This window comes from Dama dama, chromosome 2 (assembly GCF_033118175.1).
Source record: "Dama dama isolate Ldn47 chromosome 2, ASM3311817v1, whole genome shotgun sequence".
Lineage (NCBI taxonomy): Eukaryota > Metazoa > Chordata > Mammalia > Artiodactyla > Cervidae > Dama > Dama dama.
In genome coordinates, this window is record NC_083682.1 from 23,903,068 (window position 1) to 23,926,928 (window position 23,861).

Here is a 23,861-nt window from a genome sequence, read left to right on the forward strand (position 1 = left end):
TTTCTTCTCCTGAACTCATTTCTGGAAAAGCTGCTTCCTTTGCCTATTAAAGGGCAAAGCCTATTAAAGGGCTCAAAGCCTTCTTCCAATGAGATAAGAAGAAATGAAATGGAAAATAATTACCAATTTGTTATCCTATAGTATTATAATTTATAGTTTTCTGCACTTAAAATATATTAGACATATATTTCAAGGATCTTAGTCTAATTTTTAAAATTTTCTTCAGAGCCCTCATGTGGGAAATTCCCTAAAGCAATTTTTTCTTCTAATTCATATCTACTCAAGTCAAAAACTTCCACCAAAGGCAGTTGTTTACCTATATTATCATGAAAACATTTCAAAATATTTCCAAAACATTTCCAAATGATAAAATTCCCATTCTCTGATAAGAGCTTACTTGGACCAAATAACTTTCTTCCTTAATTCCCAAGGAGAGTTATCAGAGATTAATTTTCACACTGTAGTAGTTTTGATTCAAAAGAACATTTTTACTTTTAAGACAGATGTAATCTGTAAGAAAGCATTCCCCTGTAAGAAAAAGTCTTTAGAGACTGTGTTATGTTCCTCACGTATCATCTATTATGTTATAGACTTTTTAGAGAGTTTATGATCTAACATATCTCAGAGGCAACAAAATGTCCCTATGAGTGAGCTGTTGATAGGATTGTTGGTATCCCAGATAGGATAAATTCCAGATTACTGCACTTTCCTTCAAATAATGCAGATTCCATTACATAGTGGAATTTGTTAGAATGAATTTCTGAGTCCTATTTCTCTTTCGATCTTTTCAGAAGTTCTCAGCTATGGAACTGTTTGAGGAACTGAAAGGGCACTCAAACATGGCCACTTGGCTCTGAAGCGAACATGAAAACAGCACTGATCACATGAATCATGGATTGTCAGGTCCTCTTTGTGCTGCTTTATCTTTACTTAGGGTCTTCCCTAGTGGCTCTGATGGTAAAGAAACTTTCTGAAATGTGAGATCCAGGTTCAATCCCTGGGTCAACATGATCATCCAGAGAAGGGAATGACAGTCCATTCAGTATTCAGGGTCTCAGGAACACAGTCAGGTTCAGTTTAGTTCACTCACTCAGTCACGTCCAACTCTTTGTGATCCCATGGACTGCAGCACGCCAGGCTTCCCTGTCTATCACCAACTGTCGAGGTTTACTCAAACTCATGTCCATCGAGTCAGTGATGCCATCCAACCATCTCATCCTCTGTCGTCCTCTTCTCCCACCTTCAAACTTTCCCAGAATCAGGATCTTTTCTAATGAGTCAGCTCTTTCCATCAGGTAGCCAAAGTATTGGAGCTTCGGCTTCAGTATCAGTCTTTCCAATGAATATTCAGGACTGATTTCCTTTAGGATTGACTGGTTTGATCTCCTTGGTGTCCAACAGACTCTCAAGAGTCTTCTCCAACACAACAATTTAAAAGCATCAATTCTTCTGCGCTCAGCTTTCTCTATGGTCCAACTCTCACATCCATTCATGACTAGTGAAAAAACCAAAGCTTTAGCTATATGGATGTTTGTGGGAAAAGTAATATCTCTGTTTTTTAATATGCTGTGTAGGTTGGTCATAGCTTTTTTTCCAAGGAGCAAGCATCTTTTAATTTCATGGCTGCAGTCATCATCTACAGTGATTTTGGAGCCACAAAAATAGTCTGTCACTGTTTCCATTGTTTTCCCATCTATTTGCCATGAAGTGATGGGACCAGATGCTATGATCTTAGTTTTCTGAATGTTGAGTTAAGCCAGCTTTTTCACTCTCCTCTCTCACTTTCATCAAGAGGCTTCTTAGTTCCACTTCACTTTCTGCCATAAGGATGGTGTCATCTGCATATATGAGTTTATTGATAGTTTTCCCTGCAATCTTGAATCTAGTTTGTGCTTCATTCAGCCCGGCATTTTGCATGATATACTCTGCATATAAGTTAAATAAGCAGGGTGACAATATACAGCCTTGAAGTACTCCTTTCCCAATTTGGAACCAGTCTGTTGTTCCATGTCCAGTTCTAACTCTTGCTTCTTTTGACCTATATACAGGTTTCTCACGAGGCAGGCTAGGTGGTCTGGTATTCCCACCTTTTTAAGAATTTTCCATAGTTTGTTGTCTAGCATCTCTTATTAAATATCATAAGCATTTGTGAAGTTTCTTGGAGTATTTATAGCCTCAGTTCATATAATTAATAATTTTCTCTTTACATTGGATCCTTTTCCATAATGCTACATATGTATCATACATCTTCTTACCTAATTTAGTTTGATTAGTAGATTTAAATATTATACAACATTTTGAGGAGATTCTAAATAAATAATACAGAACTATTCAAAGTTTCAAAGAAGCCAAAAATTAAAATTTCAAATAGCACAATCTTTATTTTGATTCACCAGAAATTTAGTGCCTATTTGTGTTTTCCATCTCTCTCTCTTAGACATTGTCATGCAAAAAAATAAATCAATAAATCGCATAATCATGACAGCACAAGTCACTGTTTTGTTTGTTGAGGAACTCCTTTTTTATGAGCAGTTTGAAGACCATTTTTGAGAGTCTGATGCCTTTCTACTAGCAAGAGAACCCTCTTTTATTATAGAGTAGTATTCTTAACCTTCTTTCCAATATATATAAGCAATGTGTGTAAATATAGACACATATTTTTATTTTTCACACACAAACACACATATATTTATAAAATAGGTTGACCTTCCCAAGACAAGTAAAAATTGACAAGTAAAAAAAGCAAAAACAAAAAGACAAGTAAAAAGTAAAAATTTTCCAATTTTCCTTTTTAGATTTTTGAGAAGGTTAAAATTTTTACAAAGGTTAATCTGCACAAAATACATATATTAATCAAAATGGCATTTTCATAGCTTCTCATCAAAGATAAAACAGACTCAGTTTCTTCCTTAGTTATAATGAAGGGTTAATCATAATTTTGAGAATTATACTTTTAATTCATGCTTTAATTTTCAAATGGATAATGGAGAACCATTGAAGATATTGAGCTAGGGAGAGACAGAGCTGTGATTTCAGACCTCAGTGTTTAGGGCTAAATAGGAGTATCTTGGAAAATACTAAAATTATCATTAGGAAGCACTAAAGTTCAACATTACAGTAGTTCAGCTTAAACACAAAAAGCCATAAGTTGTGTGGTAGCTGAGGTACATGGGTGGAGGTCATTGTGCTTCTAGATGCTACGGTTTAGCATTTGAAAAATGTTGAATACATTCTCGGACAAAAACAACATGATTATCATAAATATTTATTAAGTTCCTTCCATGTCCTCTGCATTGTGCTTAGATTTTGGGGTCAAACAATAAACAAGATAGAAAAAATATTTTTCCTTATAGAATTTAGAGTTTATCAAGGAACACAGGTATTGGGCGGGGGGGGGAACTCTGATGTGTGTTATGATGGAGAATCTAGTAGAATTTGTTAAAACATGAATAAAGACAGCTGATGTGTATTGACTATTAACCATATGCCAGGCACTGATTCAGTCATTTTACTTAGACATTTTTCATTTAATTAACTCAGCAGCATGATAAAAGAGATACCATCTTTACCATCCAATTTTACAACTTTGAACTGAAAGATTAAATAAATTGCCCAAAGAGTTATAGGATGTAAGCAAATTAAGATTCACAATGCTCTCTCTACCTCCATAGTCCCTACTCATTTCTATAATGAGAAGAAATTGATAACTCCGATTACTGATATGTTGCAGAAAATGACCCAGTGAGAGAATCAGGTAGAAATTACAAGGTTGGTTTTTTTTTTTGTTTTGTTTTGTTTTTCTTTTTTAAGTATAAGCTGTAGAAAGAATATATAACTTTGCAAATTATTTCAGAGACATTTCATGGTGAGAAGAGCTGGAGTGAGTTACTGAAACATTTCAAAAATTTCTGATGAAGAAATACAGAAATCTGGAAATAGGAGTCTTACAGATGATATGTCCATTTGGGAAACTGGAATAAAAGGGAATGAGGCAATGTAGTGGCTTTTTGTTCAGAGGTGAAGATAATGAAGAGATGGGAATTTACTTTGGATCTACACTGAGGGATGCACAACACCTAAAATGAAAAGAACTAAAAGAGTGAGTCCCTAAGGAACTAAAGGCAGATCATGATCCAGGATATATAATTTCCATATCCCCTTTTATACATATGATCTACTCCCTAGGGAAAAGATTGAGAAGCTTCTAGCCTGTTTTTGCCAAGTGCATTTATCACTACACTCACTTTGAATCCTCTGTGTCTAATCCAGTAGCAAGTGTGATAATTAAAAGGCTTTATTTTCTCTGATGCTTGAAAGGACTGAAATAATTATCAGGAATCATAATAGTTCAGAAAGGCTTCTCAGGCATATGTCTAGGCTCGCACCTCTCAGGATAAAATAAATCAAGCCTCAGGAATCTGAAATAGAATTTCCAGTCCCAACTGGGTAAAGACCAAGAATAAGGGATTCTGCCTTGAGGTTTTCTGAACTAAGGTGAGTTTCTGAATTCAATTTACATACTTATTCCCTGTTTTGAAATGAAAGTACAGTGACTGAATGCATGCCCATTCTTTCTCATTTTCTGTAGATCTGAGACTTATATGAAACTGGCGGAGGAAACTGTTAGATGGACATCAGAGAATGTTTAGAGACATTCAGTGACTCTCTCCTGGTCTGTCCTTCTTGCCCTTTGGGTTTCCAGAAATTTCCTTGCACATAGCAGTACTGGCCTTAACTCTAAATTTTGTGATTTCCTTTGCTGCATTTAGCTTATATAAATCCACATCACTCTGTATCCTGATAAAGGTAAAGGCAGATTCTGTGGGGCCAGGTAGGACTAGTCTCTGACATTCCCAGTGTTTACCCTCCCTCATAGATGAGACACTGTGGCAAGGGCTGGGTTGTTCTCTAATGGAACCCTTTCTCTTGTGTCCACAGATCTCCTTAGAGAAGAATGACTCCTGGAAATGACTCTTTTGTGACTGAATTCATTCTGTTGGGATTAACAGACCAACCAGATCTCCAACTCCCTCTATTCTTCTTTTTTCTAGGAATGTACATGGTCACTGTATTGGGAAATTTGGGATTGATACTCCTAATTGCACTGAATTCACACCTGCACACCCCCATGTACTTTTTCCTCTTTAACTTGTCCTCTATAGACCTCTGTTATTCTTCTGTGTTTACACCAAAAATGCTAATTAATTTTGTATCAAAGAAGAATATTATTTCTTATATGGGGTGCATGACTCAGCTCTACTTTTACTGTTTTTTTGTCATTTCTGAATGCTATCTGCTGACATCAATGGCCTATGACCGCTATGTGGCCATCTGTAAGCCACTTTTGTATAATGTTATCATGTCCCCTAAAGTGTGTTCCAGCCTTATGCTTGGTTCATACTTGATGGCATTTTCTGGTGCCATGGCTCACACTGGATGCATGCTGAGACTGACCTTCTGTGATGCAAACACCATCAACCACTACTTCTGTGATATCCTCCCTCTGCTCCAGCTCTCCTGCACAAGTACTTATATCAATGAATTGGAAATGTTCATTGTGGCAGGCATCAACATCATTGTGCCCAGTTTCACAATCTTTGTCTCTTATGGTCTCATCCTCTCTAACATCCTCCGTGTCAAGTCCAGGGAGGGCAGATCCAAAGCCTTCAACACCTGCAGTTCCCACATCATTACTGTTTCTCTGTCCTTTGGATCAGGGGCATTTATGTATCTCAAACCATCTTCTGCTGTGTCTATGGATGAGGGTAAAATCTCTTCTGTCTTTTATACCAACACTGTTCCCTTCCTCAATCCATTAATTTACAGCATGAGGAACAAAGATGTCAAACATGCTCTGAGAAAAACCCTGACAAGGAGACAGTTTTGATCAAAAACACTCACTGTGTGCATGAGTTATAGGACAGTGAGATTCTGTTTAGTTTTAGTGACAGCTTTCTTCCCATATTCTTTCTATTATCTTTTTTTCCTTGCACCATAAGGAAACTTGAGTTCTGTTCAAATAATTTATTTACATTTTTATGTAAGTATGTTCCTCACTGTTTTCAAAGTACATATCATCTCTATTTCCTGCTGTGTAAGATCATTAAATAGTAAATATATTATCTCTTTGTTTTCTTTATCATTTTGAAATGTTTCTTTCCATTGGGAAAAGATGAATTCTCTCCAAATAATGCATTTCAGAACACTAGACAATTCCAGTTGAGCTATTTCAAATCCTAAAAGATGTTGCTGTGAAAGTGCCACACTCAATATGCCAGCAAATTTGGAAAACTCAGCAGTGGCCACAAGACTGGAAAAGATCAGTTTTCATTCCAGTCCCAAAGAAAGGCAATGCCAAAGAATGCTCAAACTACGACACAATCGCACTCATCTCACACTCTAGCAAAGTAATGCTCAAAACTCTCCAAGCCAGGCTTCAACAGTACATGAACTGTGAACTTCCAGATGTTCAAGCTGCAGTTAGAAAAGGCAGAGGAACCAGAGATAAATTGCCAGCATCTGTTGGATCATTGAAAAAGCAAGAGAGTTCCAGAAAAACATCTATTTCCGCCTAATTGACTATGCCAAAGTCTTTGACTGTGTGGATCACAACAAACATGGAAAAATTCTGAAAGATGGGAATACCAGAGCACCTGACCTGCCTCCTGAGAAATCTGTATGCAGGTCAAGAAGCAACAGTTAGAACTGGACATGGAACAACAGACTGGTTCTACATCGGGAAAGGAGTACATCAAGGCTGTATATTGTCACCGTGCTTATTTAACTTATATGCAGAGTACACCATGAGAAATACTGGACTACATGAATCAAGATTGCTGGGAGAAATAATAACCTCAGATATGCAGATGACACCAACCTTGTGGCAGAAAGTGAAAAAGAACTAAAGAGCCTTTTGATGGAAGTGAAAGGGGAGAGTGAAAAGGCTGGCTTAAAACTCAACATTCAGAAAACTAAGATAATGACATCTGGTCCCATCACTTCATGGCAAATAGATAGGAAAACAATGGAAACAGTGAGAGACTTTATTTTGGGGGGCTCCAAAATCACTGCAGATGGTGATTGCAGCCATGAAAGTAAAAGATACTTGCTCCTTAGAAGAAAAGCTATGAACAACATAGATAGCATATTAAAAAGTGGAGGCATTACTTTGCCAACAAAGGTCCATCTAGTCAAAGCTATGGTTTTTCCAGTAGTCATGTATGGATGTGAAAGTTGGACTATAAAAAAAAGCTGAGTGCCGAAGAATTGATTCTTTTGAACTGTGGTGTTGGAGAAGATTCTTGAGAGTCCCTTGGAGAGCAGGGAGATCCAATCAGTCCATCCTAAGGGAAATCAGTCATGAATATTCATTGGAAGGACTGATACTGAAGCTGAAACTCCAATACTTTGTCCACCTGATGCAAAGAACTGACCCACTTGAAAAAGCCCTGATGCTGGGAAAGATTGAAGGTAGGAGGAGAACGGGATGACAGAGGATGAGATGGTTGAATGGCATCTCCAATTCATGGACATGAGTTTGTGTTGTATGGAGAAGGAAATGGCAACCCACTCTAGTGCTCTTGCCTGGAGAATCTCATGGACAGAAGAGCCTGGTGGGCTACCATCCCTGCATTCGCAAAGAGTCAGACATGACTGAGCAACTAACACACACTCACAAGCTCCGGGAGTTGATGATGGACAAGGAGGCTTGGCATGCTGCAGTTCATGGTGTTGCAAAGAGCTGGACACAACTGAGCAAATGAACTGAACTGAACTGAACTGAGACTGGAAACATCACTGGAAGTGTTTTTATCTGTCACTTGCAATAAGAAGGATGAATAAGATATTCTGTTTTTACTTTTAACTTTCCACATTTCACCTGGGAAGAATATATCTTGTTTAAATGCCAGAGATTTAAGATTCTAAGACTGTCAAGGATAATCCACTTTGCATCTGTAATTGTTTGGTGTAAACTTCTTTCGACAGTTTTATTTTTTACTTTTGTCAGTCAAATTGACACATAACTGATCATCAAAATACATGTGCTGCATGGATGGGAAAGGGAAGCCAAGAGTGGATAATGATTTACATAAAGTCAGCACAACTTTAAAAAGAAAAATAAGTAGATAGCATCAGTTATAGGAGATAAATCATGAGGAGTAATTGCATCAAGAAAGGAAGAGGTAATTTATACAGAACTATGTTGGATAGTGAAAATGCTTACCTATGGATCCACTCTTTGTGGATGGCCCTAAAATAGTCTCTAGATCACCAGATTTCTCTAGATATGGTGAAAGCTTAAGTTATTTAAGATTTAAAATGTTAAACCAACAGGGCTAGATGACTTTTGAATAACTAGATTATTTCTGGGTTTTTTTTTTTGCTTTTATGTGGCTACACTTATATAGATTTTTTAGGTACAGAAACATCAAATTTCAGCTTGGAGAATAATGATAATGTGAAAGAAATATTTGGTGAATAAAACACATTATGAGAGATGATGTTGAATCAATTTTTTAGGCAAAAATGTGCTACTTTAAAACTCCTCAATATGCTGTATCAGTGAAAATGTAAACATTTTCTAAGGTAATTTAAATAATATCCTTTACTTAAAACTTTCTTAATCTCCAGTCAGTATTTGTGCATTTTGAAATTTGTCAAAGCTGATTTTTGACTGGTTTGTTTTTAGATGTTCAGCACAAAGAAATCCTTGGCTGATGGTTTTCAATGACCACTCATATTCCATCATCTGACTGCAATATGAACATGATTGATTTTCTCTTAACAATTTCTATTCATATAAAATGTACCATATTGGTTAGAGTTGATTTGTTTAAACTAATGTTTCCTATATAAACTTGTTTTTCAAATGGAAACAACTGTATCTCTAAACAAGTGAATGTAACTGGGCCATTTGGAAACCTACTGAGTTAGAGCTGCATCTACTCTGTTATGTAATTTATAATGATTTGAATATCCCCAAAGTGAGTTGAGCCTGGTCACTAATCTTTTGAGAACCTCAAAATTAATATGAAACCTGTTCATCTGCATAAAATAACTGCTTTTTAAAATGAGTAATTTTTATCTTTGACTAACTTGAAAAATTATAAGTAACATAGAATACAGTGTGAAAGTCACTCACTTGTGTCTGACCCTTTGTGACCCCATGGACTGTATTGTCCATGGAATTCTCCAGGCCAGAATACTGGAGTGGGTAGCCTTTCCCTTCTCCAGGGGATCTTCCCAACCCAGGGATCGAACCCAGGTCCCCCACATTGCAGGTGGATTCTTTACCAGCTAAGTCACAAGGGAAGTCCAACTTAGAATACAGTTTGAAATAACTGCAGGTGGTAACATGCTAAAGGAGGCAACTAAATCATGTTTTAGTTAGCAATGGAACTGTGTATCTCTGTATTTGGACTTCTTTTAAGTGGATGGGGGATCAAGTCAGAATATTGTACATACATAGTACAGTTATCCTTAGTAGTTTTTGCTTTCTTGAATTATGTGATTGGCGCTGAAGAGTGTTGAGGGAAGTTACAGTTCTGCTGAAGGTACTAAAGCTTAAACTCAACCTCATAAGCCCTGGATTTCTCTGTGCCCATGAACCAGGACACAGCTTTCTCTAAGTTGGTGTGAAATGTGGATACTTTTTCAAAATGCTGCATCATTTATATACCTTTTTCTTACCTAATTTATACGCACTAGTGATTTAAAATATTATACAATGTATTGGGAAGATTCTAAATAAGAAATGGAAAGCTAAGATTTTTCAAATAAGCCTACATTCAAAATTTCACATGACATAATTTTAATTTTCATTCATCATTATTCATCAGGGCTCAGCAGTCTCCCAGCTCTGTCTTTTAAATGTTGCCATACTGAAAATGAGCTTCCCTTGTATCTCAGTTGGTAAAATATCTGCCTGTAATATAGGAGACTCAGGTTCAATTCCTGGGTTGGAAAGATCCCTTGGAAAAGGAAATGGCATTCTACTCCAGTATTCTTGCCCAGAGAATCCAATGGATAGAGGAGCCTGGTGAGCTACAGTCCATGGAGTTGCAGAGTTGGAGATGACTTAACAACTAAACCACCATACTGGGGAGGGGTGGGGAAGTCCCATAATTGGGGAATCCAAGTCATTATTTTGTTTGTGGAGACCCTCTTTTTTTGGAGCATTTTGAAAACATATTTTTGAGATTTTGATGCTTTTCTATCAATAAAAGAACTTTCTTTTATCATAGAATGATATTCTTCTCCATTCTTCTACTCAATATAAGTAACATTTTTAAATATAGACCCATGTAGGTTTATTTTTCAAACACAAACATGTATATTTCTAAAATGTGTTGAGTCTCCCAAAAGAAATGAGTGGTCTCTAAACCAGATCTGAAAGAGACATGTGCACCCCAATGTTCATTGCAGCACTATTTATAATAGCCAGGACATGGAAGCAACCTAGATGGCCATCAGCAGATGAATGGATAAGGAAGCTGTGGTACATATACACTATGGAATATTACTCAGCCATTAAAAAGAATTCATTTGAATCAGTTCTAATGAGATGGATGAAACTGGAGCCCATTATACAGAGTGAAGTAAGACAGAAAGATAAAGACCAATACAGCATACTAACGCATATATATGGAATTTAGAAAGATGGTAACGATAACCCTATATGCAAAACAGAAAAAGAGACACAAATGTGCAGAACAGAATTTTGGACTCTGTAGGAGAAGGTGAGGGTGGGATGTTTTGAGAGAACAGCATCGAAACATGTATATTATCTAGGGTAAAACAGATAACCAGCCCAGGCTGGATGCATGAGACAAGTGTTTGGGCCTGGTGCACTGGGAAGACCCAGAGGAATCAGGTGGAGAGGGAGGTGAGAGGGGGGATTGGGATGGGGAATACATGTAAATCCATGGCTGATTCATGTCAATGTATGACAAAAACCACACAATATTGTAAAGTAATTAGCCTCCAACTAATAAAAATAGATGGGAAAAAAAGTAAATGTTATTCAGCATTGTTTTATATGTTTTGAGAAGGTTAAAATTTTGTACCATATGTAATGTGTGCAAAATACTTTGATCATTGAAAATGGTACTTTCATGGCTTCTCATCAAGGATAACTCTGACTCAATTTCATCTTTAGTTTTAACCAAGCCTAAATCATAGTTTTGAGAATTTTATTTTTACTACATAGCTCCATTTGTCAAATGTGTAAAGGAGAACCATTGGAAGTTCTTGAACTAGGGAGGGACAAATCTGTGTTTTCAGAACTTACTCTAGCAGCAATGTTCATGACCAAATAAGAGTGAATATGTGGGGAAATGATAAAAAAAATAGTTAGGAGCCACTACAGTTCAAAATTACAGTAGTTCAGTTTAAAGATAAATTCAGAAATTGTGTGGTGGCTAAGGGATATGGATGAGGTCATTGTGGTTGCGGATGTTATAGCTTTAGCATAAGAGAAGTCTTGAGTGTATTCTGAAAGCTCTTAGACAAAATTAATATGAGTTTCAGAAGTACTCATTGAATTCTTTCTGTGTACTCTGTGTTGTTCTTAGATTCAGGATCCAAAGAGCTAACAAGATAGAATAAATGTTTGTCCTTATGGAATTTACAGTTTATAGAGAACAAAAAGGGGAAAAGTCTGATGAGTGTTTTGTAACAGAATCTAGTGAAAGGTATGAGAACATGAATAATAACAGCTGACATTCATTGTCTATCATATGCCAGACGGTGTCCAAACCATTTTATTTTTTTTCCATTTAGTTATCACAACAGCTCAATGAAAAGGACTCTCTTTGAGCATTCCTTATTTTACATAGAAGAAACAAGAGATTAAGTAACTTTTCCCAAATGATGTACTTTGTAAAAGAGGAAGAAGGAAGGTAGGATTCACAATACTCTAACTCCTTGGCTCCTATTCTTTTCTATGATGAGAAAAAAATTGATAATGGAAATATTACAGAAAATGAGCCAGTAGAAGAGTCAGGTAGAAATTTCAGGTATATGTTAACAACATAACTATAGAAGGGATGTACTATATTACAGATTCTTTCAGAAACATCTCATAGAAGGAACAGCTGAAATGAGTCACTGCAACATTTGAAGAATTTCTGATTAAAAAAAAAATAATAAAGAAACCTGAAAGTAGATCTCTTACACAAACATGTCCATTTAGTAAATGTGAATAAAGAGGGAATGAGACAATTTAGTATCTTTCCCTTCAGAGGTGTAGATAATGAGGAGAGGGGAATTCACTTTGGATCTACCTGAGGGATGTACAGTCCCTAGAACAAAGCAAAAATGAGTAAAAGAGTAGGTCCATAAGAACTAAAGACAGAATGTGAACCAGAATTCATAGTTTCCTTATTCCATATTATACATATAATCTACACCCTGGAGAGGAGACCAAGCAAGCTCCTAACCTGTTTTTCACCAAGTGCATTACATCATTATACTCACATTAAATCTTCTGTGTCTAATCAAGTAGCAAGTATGATAATAAAAGGATTATTTTCTTCTGTCACTTGACAACACTGAAAATATCAGAAATTATAGAAGTTCAGAAAGATTTCCAGAGCACAGGTGAATTAATGTCTTTCTCCTCTCCCCTAAAATCAAAAGGATCAAGCTTGGAGAAAGTGAAATGACATTTCCAGAACCAACAGGGTAAAGACCTACGGTAAGGGAGCCAGACCTGAAGTTTTAAGACAAAGTTGGGTGAGTTTCTGTATTTAATTTACAATAGTTATTCCTTGTTTTGAGATGAAAGTCCATGGACCATTTCTTCTCATTTTGTGCTGTTGAGTCTCAAGTGAAACTAGTGGAAGCATCTGTTGCAGAGGAATTGGGGAATATTAGAGGGCTCAAAGGACATAACAGTCAGGCAGATTCCTCTAAGTAGGTAGATCTCTCATTCTACCTTTATGGTTTTTACTCTGTGACAAGGTTGGTAACTTAATCCTCAAAGACTTGGGCCCCTTCGTCTTGATTTAGAAACAGTGTTCTTGGTTCCTGCCCCATAAGGTCTTTCTGCAGTGAGAAGACTGGTGAGGGAAGAGTTGACATGAATGAATGAATGTTGAGATGAGAGTAGATGAATTGTAACCTTGTCCATCCTTCTCTTCCCTGGGTTTTCCCAGAAGGTATGTTTGCATACGGCAGCACTTGCCTTCCCACTCTAGGATGATTATGATGTCCTTTGTTATATTTAGCTTATAAAAGTTCTAATAAAGGCAAGTCCACATCACTCTGTATACTGATAATGGAAAAGGCAGACTCTATGGGACAAGGTTGGAATAGTGTCAGGCATTCAACAGTGTGTATACTCTTTCATAGGAGGAGTAACAGTGGAAGAGCTGAGTTGTTCTTTAATGGAACCCTTTCTCCTGTGTCCACAGATTCCTTTAGAGAAGAATGGCTCCTGGAAATGGGTCTTTCCTGACTCAGTTCATTTTGATGGGATTAAAAGAACAACCAGATCTCCAACTCCCCCCTTTTCTTCCCGTTCCTAAGAATGTATGTGGTCACTGTAATGGGGAACTTGAGCTTGATAATCTTAATTCAGCTGAACTCACATCTACATACCCCCATGTACTTTTTACTCTTTAACTTATCCTTCATAGATTTCTGTTATTCTTCTGTGTTTACACCCAAAATTCTGATTAACTTCACATCAAAGAGGAATATTATTTCTTACATGGGGTGCATGACTCAGCTCTACTTCTTTTTTTTTTTTTTTTTTAATTTTTATTATTATTATTATATTTTTTTTTCCAGTGGGTTTTGTCATACATTGATATGAATCAGCCATGGATTTACACGTATTCCCCATCCCGATCCCCGCTCCCACCTCCCTCTCCACCCGATTCCTCTGGGTCTTCCCAGTGCACCAGGCCGGAGCACTTGTCTCGTGCATCCCACCTGGGCTGGTGATCTGTTTCACCATAGATAGTATACATGCTGTTCTTTTGAAATATCCCACCCTCACATTCTCCCACAAAGTTCAAAAGTCTGTTCTCTATTTCTGTGTCTCTTTTTCTGTTCTGCATATAGGGTTATCGCTATCACCTTTCTAAATTCCATATACATGTGTCAGTATGCTGTAATGTTCTTTATCTTTCTGGCTTACTTCACTCTGTATAAGGGGCTCCAGCTTCATCCATCTCATTAGGACTGGTTCAAATGAATTCTTTTTAATGGCTGAGTAATATTCCATGGTGTATATGTACCACAGCTTCCTTATCCATTCATCTGTTGATGGGCATCTAGGTTGTTTCCATGTCCTGGCTATTATAAACAGTGCTGCGATGAACATTGGGGTGCACGTGTCTCTTTCAGATCTGGTTTCCTCAGTGTGTATGCCCAGAAGTGGGATTGCTGGGTCATATGGCAGTTCTATTTCCAGTTTTTTAAGAAATCTCCACACTGTTCTCCATAGCGGCTGTACTAGTTTGCATTCCCACCAACAGTGTAAGAGGGTTCCCTTTTCTCCACACCCTCTCCAGCATTTATTGCTTGTAGACTTTTGGATAGCAGCCATCCTGACTGGTATGTAATGGTACCTCATTGTGGTTTTGATTTGCATTTCTCTAATAATGAGTGATGTTGAGCATCTTTTCATGTGTTTGTTAGCCATCTGTATGTCTTCTTTGGAGAAATGTCTGTTTAGTTCTTTGGCCCATTTTTTGATTGGGTCATTTATTTTTCTGGCATTGAGCTGCAGGAGTTGCTTGTATATTTTTGAGATTAATCCTTTGTCTGTTTCTTCATTTGCTATTATTTTCTCCCAATCTGAGGGCTGTCTTTTCACCTTGCTTATAGTTTCCTTTGTAGTGCAAAAGCTTTTAAGTTTCATTAGGTCCCATTTGTTTAGTTTTGCTTTTATTTCCAATATTCTGGGAGGTGGGTCATAGAGGATCTTGCTTTGATTTATGTCGGAGAGTGTTTTGCCTATGTTCTACTTCTATTTTTTGTCGTTTCTGAAATCTATGTGCTGACATCAATGGCCTATGACCGCTATGTCGCCATCTGTAGCCCACTTTTGTATAACGCTGCCATGTCCCCTAAAGTGTGTTCCAGCCTTATACTTGGTTCCTACTTGATGGCATTTTCTTGTGCCATGGCTCACACTGGATGCATGCTGAGACTGACCTGTGATGCAAACACCATCAACCATTATTTCCGTGACTTCCTCCCTCTGCTCCAGCTCTCCTGCCCAAGTACCTACATCAATGAGCTGGTAGTTTTCTTCATGGCAGGCATCAAAATAATTGTGTCCAGTATTACCATCTTTGTCTCTTATGGTCTCATTTTCTCCAACATCTTTCACATCAGCTCCACGGAGGGCAGGTCCAAAGCCCTAAACACTTGCAGTTCCCACACAATTGCTGTTTCTCTGTTCTTTGGATCAATGTCATTTATGTATCTCAAGCCATCTTCTGCTGCGTGTATGGATGAGAGAAGTATCTCTTCTGTCTTTTACACGAATGTGGTTTTTATGATGAACCCCTTATTCTACAGCTTTAGAAATAAAGATGTGAAAAGAGCTCTGAGAAAAACAGTAAGTGGGATACAGTTTTGACTAGCAACAGCATTTTTTTTGTTTTATAATCTCCTCTGAAGAGTTAGATACTGAGAAACTATGACTTTTTCACCACTATAGTATGTTTGCTTTTTTAATATTTTTAGATGTTCATCTTAACAGTTTTTAACTCCTCTGTATCCTTGATTTGTAGTTTTCAATGAAGTTTTCACTCATAACACATCCCCTGATCTCAATATCAACATGTATGATTTTCATTTAATAAGATCTTTTTATATAAAACCATTGACCTAGATTGCTATTTTTTTCATTTATCTGCTATCCCTTTTTAGAAAATTGTCTTCCTTATATACAGAGAAATCAATCTAAATTAGTCAATAATGATCACACTCTTTATAACTTTTGTAGTTATGCAGAGGTGCACTCACTCTATTCTCCGTTTTATCATTACTTGAGGTGCCAAAAATGTTCAACAGCTGGTCACAGATCTTCCATTTGAGAAGCCTCAAAATAGAAATTAAATTTGTTTCATTTTTAGAAAAAATGAATATTCAAATTAAGTTTCATTCCATCAGATTATTGTGAGAAAATAATTTTTGAAGGTGGAAGTTAGCTATACTCATGCAATTAAAATGGAAATAAGTAATTTAGATATGATCTTTCTTTCAAGGTTTATAGGAATAAAAACCTCCCTCATGAAACAAGATAAATCTCAAATAAAGAACCTTACCTTGTATTTAAAGAAAATATAAAGAGTAGAAATAACAAAACCCAAAGTTAATAAAAGGAAAGAAATTATAAAGAAAAGAGCAGAAATTAGTGAAACAGAGACTGAAAAAATACAATAGGAAAGGTCAATGAGACTATGTTCCTTGAAAAGATAAACAAAATCAATAACCCTTCTGCCAGACTCCTCAACACAAAAGACAGATGGCCCCCAAAATAAAATAAAAATGAAAAAAGAAGTATTACAAGCAACACCACACAAATAAGAAGGGTCATAAGAGATTATACAAAGCATTATATGACAATAAAATGGACAACCTAGAGGAAATGGACAAATTCCTAGAAATGTACAGTCTCCCAAGCCTGAACTGGAAAGAAGTTGAATATGAACAGGTCACTTGTTCATATTCACTTCAAACTTAATTTGAATGTTCATTTTTTCTAAAAATGAAACAAATTTAATTTCTATTTTAAGGCTTCTCAAATGGAAGATCTGTGACCAGCTGTTGAACATTTTCGGCACCTCAAGTAATGGTAAAACAGAGAATAGAGTGAGTTCACCTCTGCATAACTATAAAAGTTATAAAGAGTGTGATCAACTTCAGTAATGAAGTTGATTCAGTATTTTTTAAAAAGTCCAAGACCAAATGGCTTCAAAGGTGAATTCCAATCCATGGCTGATTCATGTCAATGTATGACAAAAACCACTACAGTATTGTAAAGTAATTAGCCTCCAACTAATAAAAATAAATGAAAAAATAAATAAAAAGAGAGAACAGCTATCCTTTTCAAACTATTTCAATAGATTTCAGAGAAAGGAGCAATTTCAAGCTCATTATTTGAGCTCACCCTCACCCTAATATAAAAATAAGACAAAAATACCACAAAATGTTTACAGGCCATTATCACTGATGAACGCAGCTGCAAAAATTCTTAAGAAAATACAGGAAAATCGCTTTCACCAATATACTAAAAGGCTTATACACCATTATCAATTGGGATATACCTCAGAGATGCAAGGATGATTCAATAAGTGGAAATCAATCAATGTGATATACCACATTAACAAATTGAAATAAAAAATTATATGATCATCTCAATAGATGAAAAACAAATCTTTGGAAGAAGTTCAATACTTGTTTTTCATAAATCTCTCACTAAATGGCCACAGAGGGAGGCATCTCCACATAGTAAAGTCCACATGTGAGAAACTCACTGCTGACACTATATTCAATGATGAAAAGCAGAAAGCATTTCCTCTAAGACCAGAATTGAGACCAAGATCCGCACTATCACCACTTCAGTCCACATAGTATTGGAAGTCCTAGTCATAGAAATCAGACAAGAAAAAGACATAAAGGCATCCACATTGGAAAGGAAGAGCTAAAACTTGTACTGTTTGCAGACATGATTGTAGAAAAAGAGAATCCTACAGAAACCACCAAAAACCATTAGTACTCATTCATAAATTCAGTAAATGTGCAGGAAACAAAACTGAACAAACCAATTTGTTGCATCTCTCTAAAGTAATAAATTATCAGAAAGAGAAACAATTAAATTTACAGTTTGATTTTTTGAGAGAAAAATCAAATTTACAAGTGCATTAAAAAGAATAAATTACCCATGAATAAACATAACTGAGGAAGTGAAAGATCCATGCTCAGAAAATGATGACACTGGTGAAAGAAATTGAAAGATACACCTTGCTCATGGTTTGGCAAAATTAATATTATTAAAGTGACCATACTACCGAAGGAAATTTCTTGCAATACCTACGATAGCATTTTTCATAAAACTTAAAAAATAATTCTAAAATTTGTGTGGAAACACAAAAAACCCCAATAGCTTAAACAGTCTTTAAAAAGAAGAACAGGTCTTAAGGTATCACACTTCCTGATTTCAAACAATACTACAAAGCTATAGGGATCAAAACAGCATAGTACTGACACAAAACACATGTTGATCAATTGGACAGAATAGAGAGTCCAGAAATGAACCCACACTTGTCTGGTTAATGAATCTATGACATGGGAATCAAGAATACAAAGTGTGGGAAAGATAGCCTCTTCAATAAAGAATTTTGGGAAAACTGGACAGCTACATGCAAAAGAAACTGGGCCACCATCACACTACATACAAAAGTAAACTCAAAATGGATTAAAAAATTAAAGGTGAGACCTGGAATCACAAAATTTCTGGCAGAATACATAGACTAAATGCTCTTCGACATCAGAATTAGCAGTATCTCTTTGGCTATGTCTTCTTGGCCAAGAGAAACAAAAGCGAAAATAAATGGAACTGCTTAAACTGAAAACTGTTTCACAGTAAAGGAATCTGTCACCAATATGAAAAAGCAGGGCTTCCTTGGTGGCTCAGTGGGAGAGATCTGCCTGCCAATGAAGGAGACACAGGTTCAACCCCTCGTCTGGGAGGATACCACATGCCGTGGAACAACTAAGCCCATGTGCCTCAGGTAGGGAACCTGTGCTCTAAAGGCTGGGAGGTGCAACTACTTACCCAAGTGCTGCAACTGTTGAGGCTCTCTTGCCTTAGAGACCCCTTATCCTCAATAAAAGATTCCACTGCAGTGAAGAGTAGCCCCACACTCTGCAACTAGAGAAAAGCCTGTACAACAGCAAGGACCTGGCACAGTCACAAGTAAATAAATAAATAAAATTATTTTAAACCGTGAAAAGGCAGCATACTGAATGGAAGAAGATTTGCAAATGACATAGCTGATAAAGAGTTGATTTCCAGAATATAGAAATAACTGATAGAAGTCAATATCAAGAAAATAAACAACCTGATTTAAAAATGGGCAAAGAAACTGGATAGACATTTTTCCAAAGAAGACAAATAGATGGTCAACACACACACATGGAAAGATGCTCAGCTTACTGATCTCAGGGAAAGGCTAATCAAACCCCAGTGAGATATCACTTCAACCCTCTGAATGTCTATTATCTACAAGAAAATGGAGTATTAATGAGGGTGTGGAGAGAAGGACATATTTGTTCACTGCTGGCTGCAATACAATGGAAAACATTATGAAGATTCCTCAAAAAATTAAATTTAGAATACATATGTATTTCTAAAATGGCTTGAAGCTCTCAAGGCAATTCAAATTTAGACATCCTCCAACATTCTTTTTTATATTTTTGAGAAGGCTGAAAGTTTGTTCAATATTTAATCTGTGTAAAATATACTCCAATCAATCAAAATGGTATTTTCATGGCTCCTCATCAAAGATAACTCTGACTCAATTTCTTCATTAGTTTTAGCAAAGACTTAATCATCATTGTAAGAACTGTATTTTTACTCCATAGGTTCCGTTTTCAAGTGGGTAGTGGAGAACCATTGAAAATTCTTGAACTAGGGAGGGCCAGAGCTATGAGTTCAGACCTTATTCTATCAACAGTGTCCATGACTAAATAAGGGTAAACAGCTAGGAAAATGCTATAATAATAGTGGCCACAGTAGTTCAACATTATACTTCACTTTAAACATGAAATCCAGAAGTCATGTGGTGGCTGAGGGACATGGATGAAGGACACTGTGAGTGTAGATGTTGTGTCTTTGCATAAGAGAAATGTTGATTATATTCTGGAGGGTTTCAGGCAAAAAATAACTTCCCTTTCAGAAAGAGCCACTGAGTTTTTTCTAGGTACTCTGCACTGTTCTGAGATTCATTAGCAAAATAGTAAAGACAGTAGAATACATATTTGTCTTTGGAGAATTTACAATTTATAAAGGAACACAGGAACTAAAGGAAGAAGTTTGTTGAGTGTTGTAAGGGAGATGCTACTGGAATTTATGATAATATAAATAATGACAGCTGACACTTATTAACTATTCACCATATCACAAGTACTGTGCCAACCATTTCACTTAGATATTTTTCATTTATTAACACAACAGTCCAATGAAAGAGGTGTTCTCCTTACCATCCCTATTTTAAATATTTGAAAGGAGAGATTAAGTAAATTGTTCCAAGTGTTGTACTTAGTAAGGGTGGAAGAAGGAAGGCAAGATTCACAACACTCTCTCTAATTCCATAGGCCCCTGCTCTTTTCTATGATGCGAAAAGATTGGTAACTTTAGCTAATGAAGTGTTACAGAAAATGACCCAGCAGGAGATTCAGGTAGAAATTTCAGGTATATATTAAGAGGATAAACTCTAGAAAGGATATACAACATTACCGATAATTTCGGAGCTATCCTGAGAGAAAACAAGAAATGAGTTACTTCAACATTTGAAATATTTTAGACAAAGAAATAAAGAACTCTGGAATTAGGACTCTTGCAGAAAATATGTCCACTTTGTAAATGGGCATAAAGAGAGAATGAAGCAATATAGTAACTTTCCCTTCAGAGGTAAAGATGATGAGATTGGGAATATACTTTGATCCACCTTAGAGTAAAGTGAAAGATGAGTAAAAGAGTGAGTCCATAAGGAACTAAAGACAGATCATAAACAGGGATCAACAATCTCCTTATTCCCTGTATTCCTCTAATGAACTCCCTGCGGAAAAGACTCAGCAAGCATCTAGCCTGTTTTTAACCAAATGCATTACATAATTACACTCACATTAAATCTTCTGTGTCCAATCAAGTAGCAAGTGTGAAAACAAAAGGCTTAATTTTTCTATACTGCATGAAAGGACTCGAGACAATTATCAGAGATCACAGTAGTTCACAGAGATTTTGAGGGCACATGTCGATGCCGTCTCATCAGAAAATCAAAGAAATCAAGACTTAGGAACTGGAAGTTGCATCTCCAGTATCAACTGGGTAAAGATAACTGATAAGGGAGCCAACCTTGAGGTTTTCTGAACTAAGGAAGGTTCATTTTAGAATTCAGTTTATAGTAATGATTCCCCTTTTTGAGAGGAATGTCCAGGGACCTGATATACTCCCGCACTTTCTCATGTTGTCCAGTTCTGTGAATGAAATGAAACTAGTGGAAGCATCTGTTGGAGAGGGATCAGAACATGTTCAGAGACATGAGGGGGCACAAATGACATATAAGTCAGGAAGTTTCCTCTAAGTAGGTGTAATTCTCTCCTCCTGTATGGCTTTTGCTCTGTGACAAGGGGAGTAACGTATTTCTCATAGATTCTGGTTCCTTCATCTTGGTTTAGAACAGTGCTCCTGGCTTCTACCACATCAGGTCTAACCTGCATTAGAAGAAATCACCAGGCTGTTGTTAGGGTCACTGCCTCCAGTAATCCTGGTGAAGGAAGAGTTCAAGTGAATGAGGAAAATTTGAGATGACAATAGAACAATGGTATCCTAATTGATCCCTCTTCCCCTTGGATTTTCCAGCAGGTATGCTTGCATAAGGCAGGACTGGGCTTCCCTCTGTTTGTGATGTACTTTTCTACAGTTAGCCTATAACAGCTCTAATAAAGGCATCTCTGGTGGCTTAGTCAGAAAAGAATCTGCATGCAGTGCTGGAGAACAGGGAACAATCCCTGGGTTGGGAAGATCCCCCAGAGGAGGGCATGGCAACCCACTCCAATATTCTTGCCTGGGAGATTCCCCGGAAAGGGGAGCCTGGCAGGCTGCAGTCCATGAGATCCCAAGAGAAATGGATAAAACTTACTGATTCTTTCACCCTAGATAATATCCATGTTTCGATGCTGTTCTCTCAAAACATCCCACCCTCACCTTCTCCCACAGAGTCCAAAATTCTGTTCTGTACATCTGTGTCTCTTTTCCTGTTTTGCATATAGGTTATCATTATCATCTTTCTAAATTCCATATATATGTGTTAGTATGCTGTATTGGTCTTTATCTTTCTGGCTTACTTCACTCTGTTTAATGGGCTCCAGGTTCATCCATCTCATTAGAACTGAGTCAAATGAATTCTTTTTAATGGCTGAGTAATAGTCCATGGTGTATATGTACCACAACTTCCTTATCCATTCATCTGCTAATGGGCATCTAGGTTGCTTCCATGTCCTGCCTATTATAAAACAAGAAAAACAACAGTGCTCTTTTGTAGGATGTGATACTGTGGAAGAGCCGAGTTGTTCTCTAATGGAACCCTTTCTCCTGTGTCCACAGATTCCCTTAGAGAAGAATGGCTCCTGGAAATTACTCCTTTGTGACTAAATTTATTCTGTTAGGATTAACAGAACAACCCAATCTCCAACTCCCTCTATTCTTCCTGTTTCTAGGAATGTATATGGTCACTGTACTGGGAAATTTGGGATTGATAATCCTAATTGCACTGAATTCACACCTGCACACCCCCATGTACTTTTTCCTCTTTAACTTGTCCTTCATAGATCTCTGTTATTCTTCTGTGTTTATACCCAAAATGCTGATTAACTTCACATCAAAAAAGAATATTATCTCTTACATGGGGTGCATGACTCAGCTCTACTTTTACTGTTTTTTTTGTCATTTCTGAAATCTATGTGCTGACTTCAATGGCCTATGACCACTATGTGGCCATCTGTAAGCCACTTTTGTATAATGTTGCCATGTGCCCTAAAGTGTGTTCCAGCTTATGTTTGCTTCCTACTTGATGGCTTTTTCTGGTGCCATGGCTCACACTGGATGCATGCTGAGACTGACCTTCTGTGATGCAAACACTATCAACCATTATTTCTGTGATGTCCACCCTCTGCTCCAGCTCTCCTGCACAAGTACCTATGTCAATGAGCTTGTAGTTTTCATTGTGGTGGGCATCAACATCATTGTGCCCAGTTTCAAAATCTTTGTCTCTTACGGTCTCATCCTCACCAACATCCTCCAAATCAGATCCACAGAGGGCAGGTCCAAAGCCCTAAGCACCTGCAGTTCCCACATTATTGCTATTTCTCTGTTCTTTGGATCATGTGCATTTATGTATCTCAAACCATCTTCTGCTGGGTCTATGGATGAGGAAAAAGTCTCTTCTGTCTTTTATACCAATGTGGTTGCCATGATGAACCCCTTGATCTATAGCTTGAGAAATAAAGATGTGAAAACTGCTCTGAGAAAAACTCTGAGTAGGAGATAATTTTGAATAGACCATCTCTCTGTGCAGCTGGTCAAAGGCAGGAAGGTTTTGTGCTTAATCGTAGTAATTTTATTGACAATATTATTTATTCTTTTTCACCATGTGGCAGGAAATCTGAGTCATCTCTAAATTTATTTCCACTTTTTTTAGAATAGGTCTCTTTTTTCTTACCCACTAGCTCAATTTCCTTTCCTCACTTTTTCCCCTTTATTAATACTATTCAAAAAATTTATTAAATCTGTTTTTTCTTTCAGTTGGAATGTTTTTCCCTGTAGAAATAAAAGACAGGTCTACTGGTGGTCAAATCAGGGAACTTGAGATTAACATGGTGTCTTCATGGATATCTTATCCACAACTTGCCATCGGTAGCATGAATCACACAATGTCTTCCTTGAGCGAGAATATATTTCATTTAATCCCTGAGATATAAGGTTACATAATGATTGTTACATAAATACTTAACAAAACTGTTAAGTATAAACAATTTTGCTTTTGTTAACAGTACACATTTTGCTTTCTTGACAAAGAATTTTCTTACTTTTATACAGCCAGACCTTCACATAA

The 23,861-nt window shown here is 36.8% G+C and overlaps 1 protein-coding gene and 2 pseudogenes across 1 annotated transcript; all 3 read left to right on the forward strand.

The window, feature by feature from the left end:
- The first annotated feature begins 1,179 nt into the window (after nt 1-1,179).
- Nucleotides 1,180-5,887, forward strand: LOC133066948 (olfactory receptor 8B8-like). The gene is made up of 2 exons (XM_061158297.1): nt 1,180-1,190; nt 4,951-5,887. Exons 1-2 carry the CDS (start codon nt 1,180-1,182, stop codon nt 5,885-5,887), a joined length of 948 nt encoding a protein of 315 aa, XP_061014280.1.
- Nucleotides 5,888-13,431: 7,544 nt separating this feature from the next.
- Nucleotides 13,432-15,598, forward strand: LOC133066959 (olfactory receptor 8B8-like; annotated as a pseudogene).
- A 6,946-nt stretch (nt 15,599-22,544) lies between these two features.
- LOC133068201 (olfactory receptor 8B3-like) lies at nt 22,545-23,297 on the forward strand (annotated as a pseudogene).
- Nucleotides 23,298-23,861: the final 564 nt, after the last annotated feature.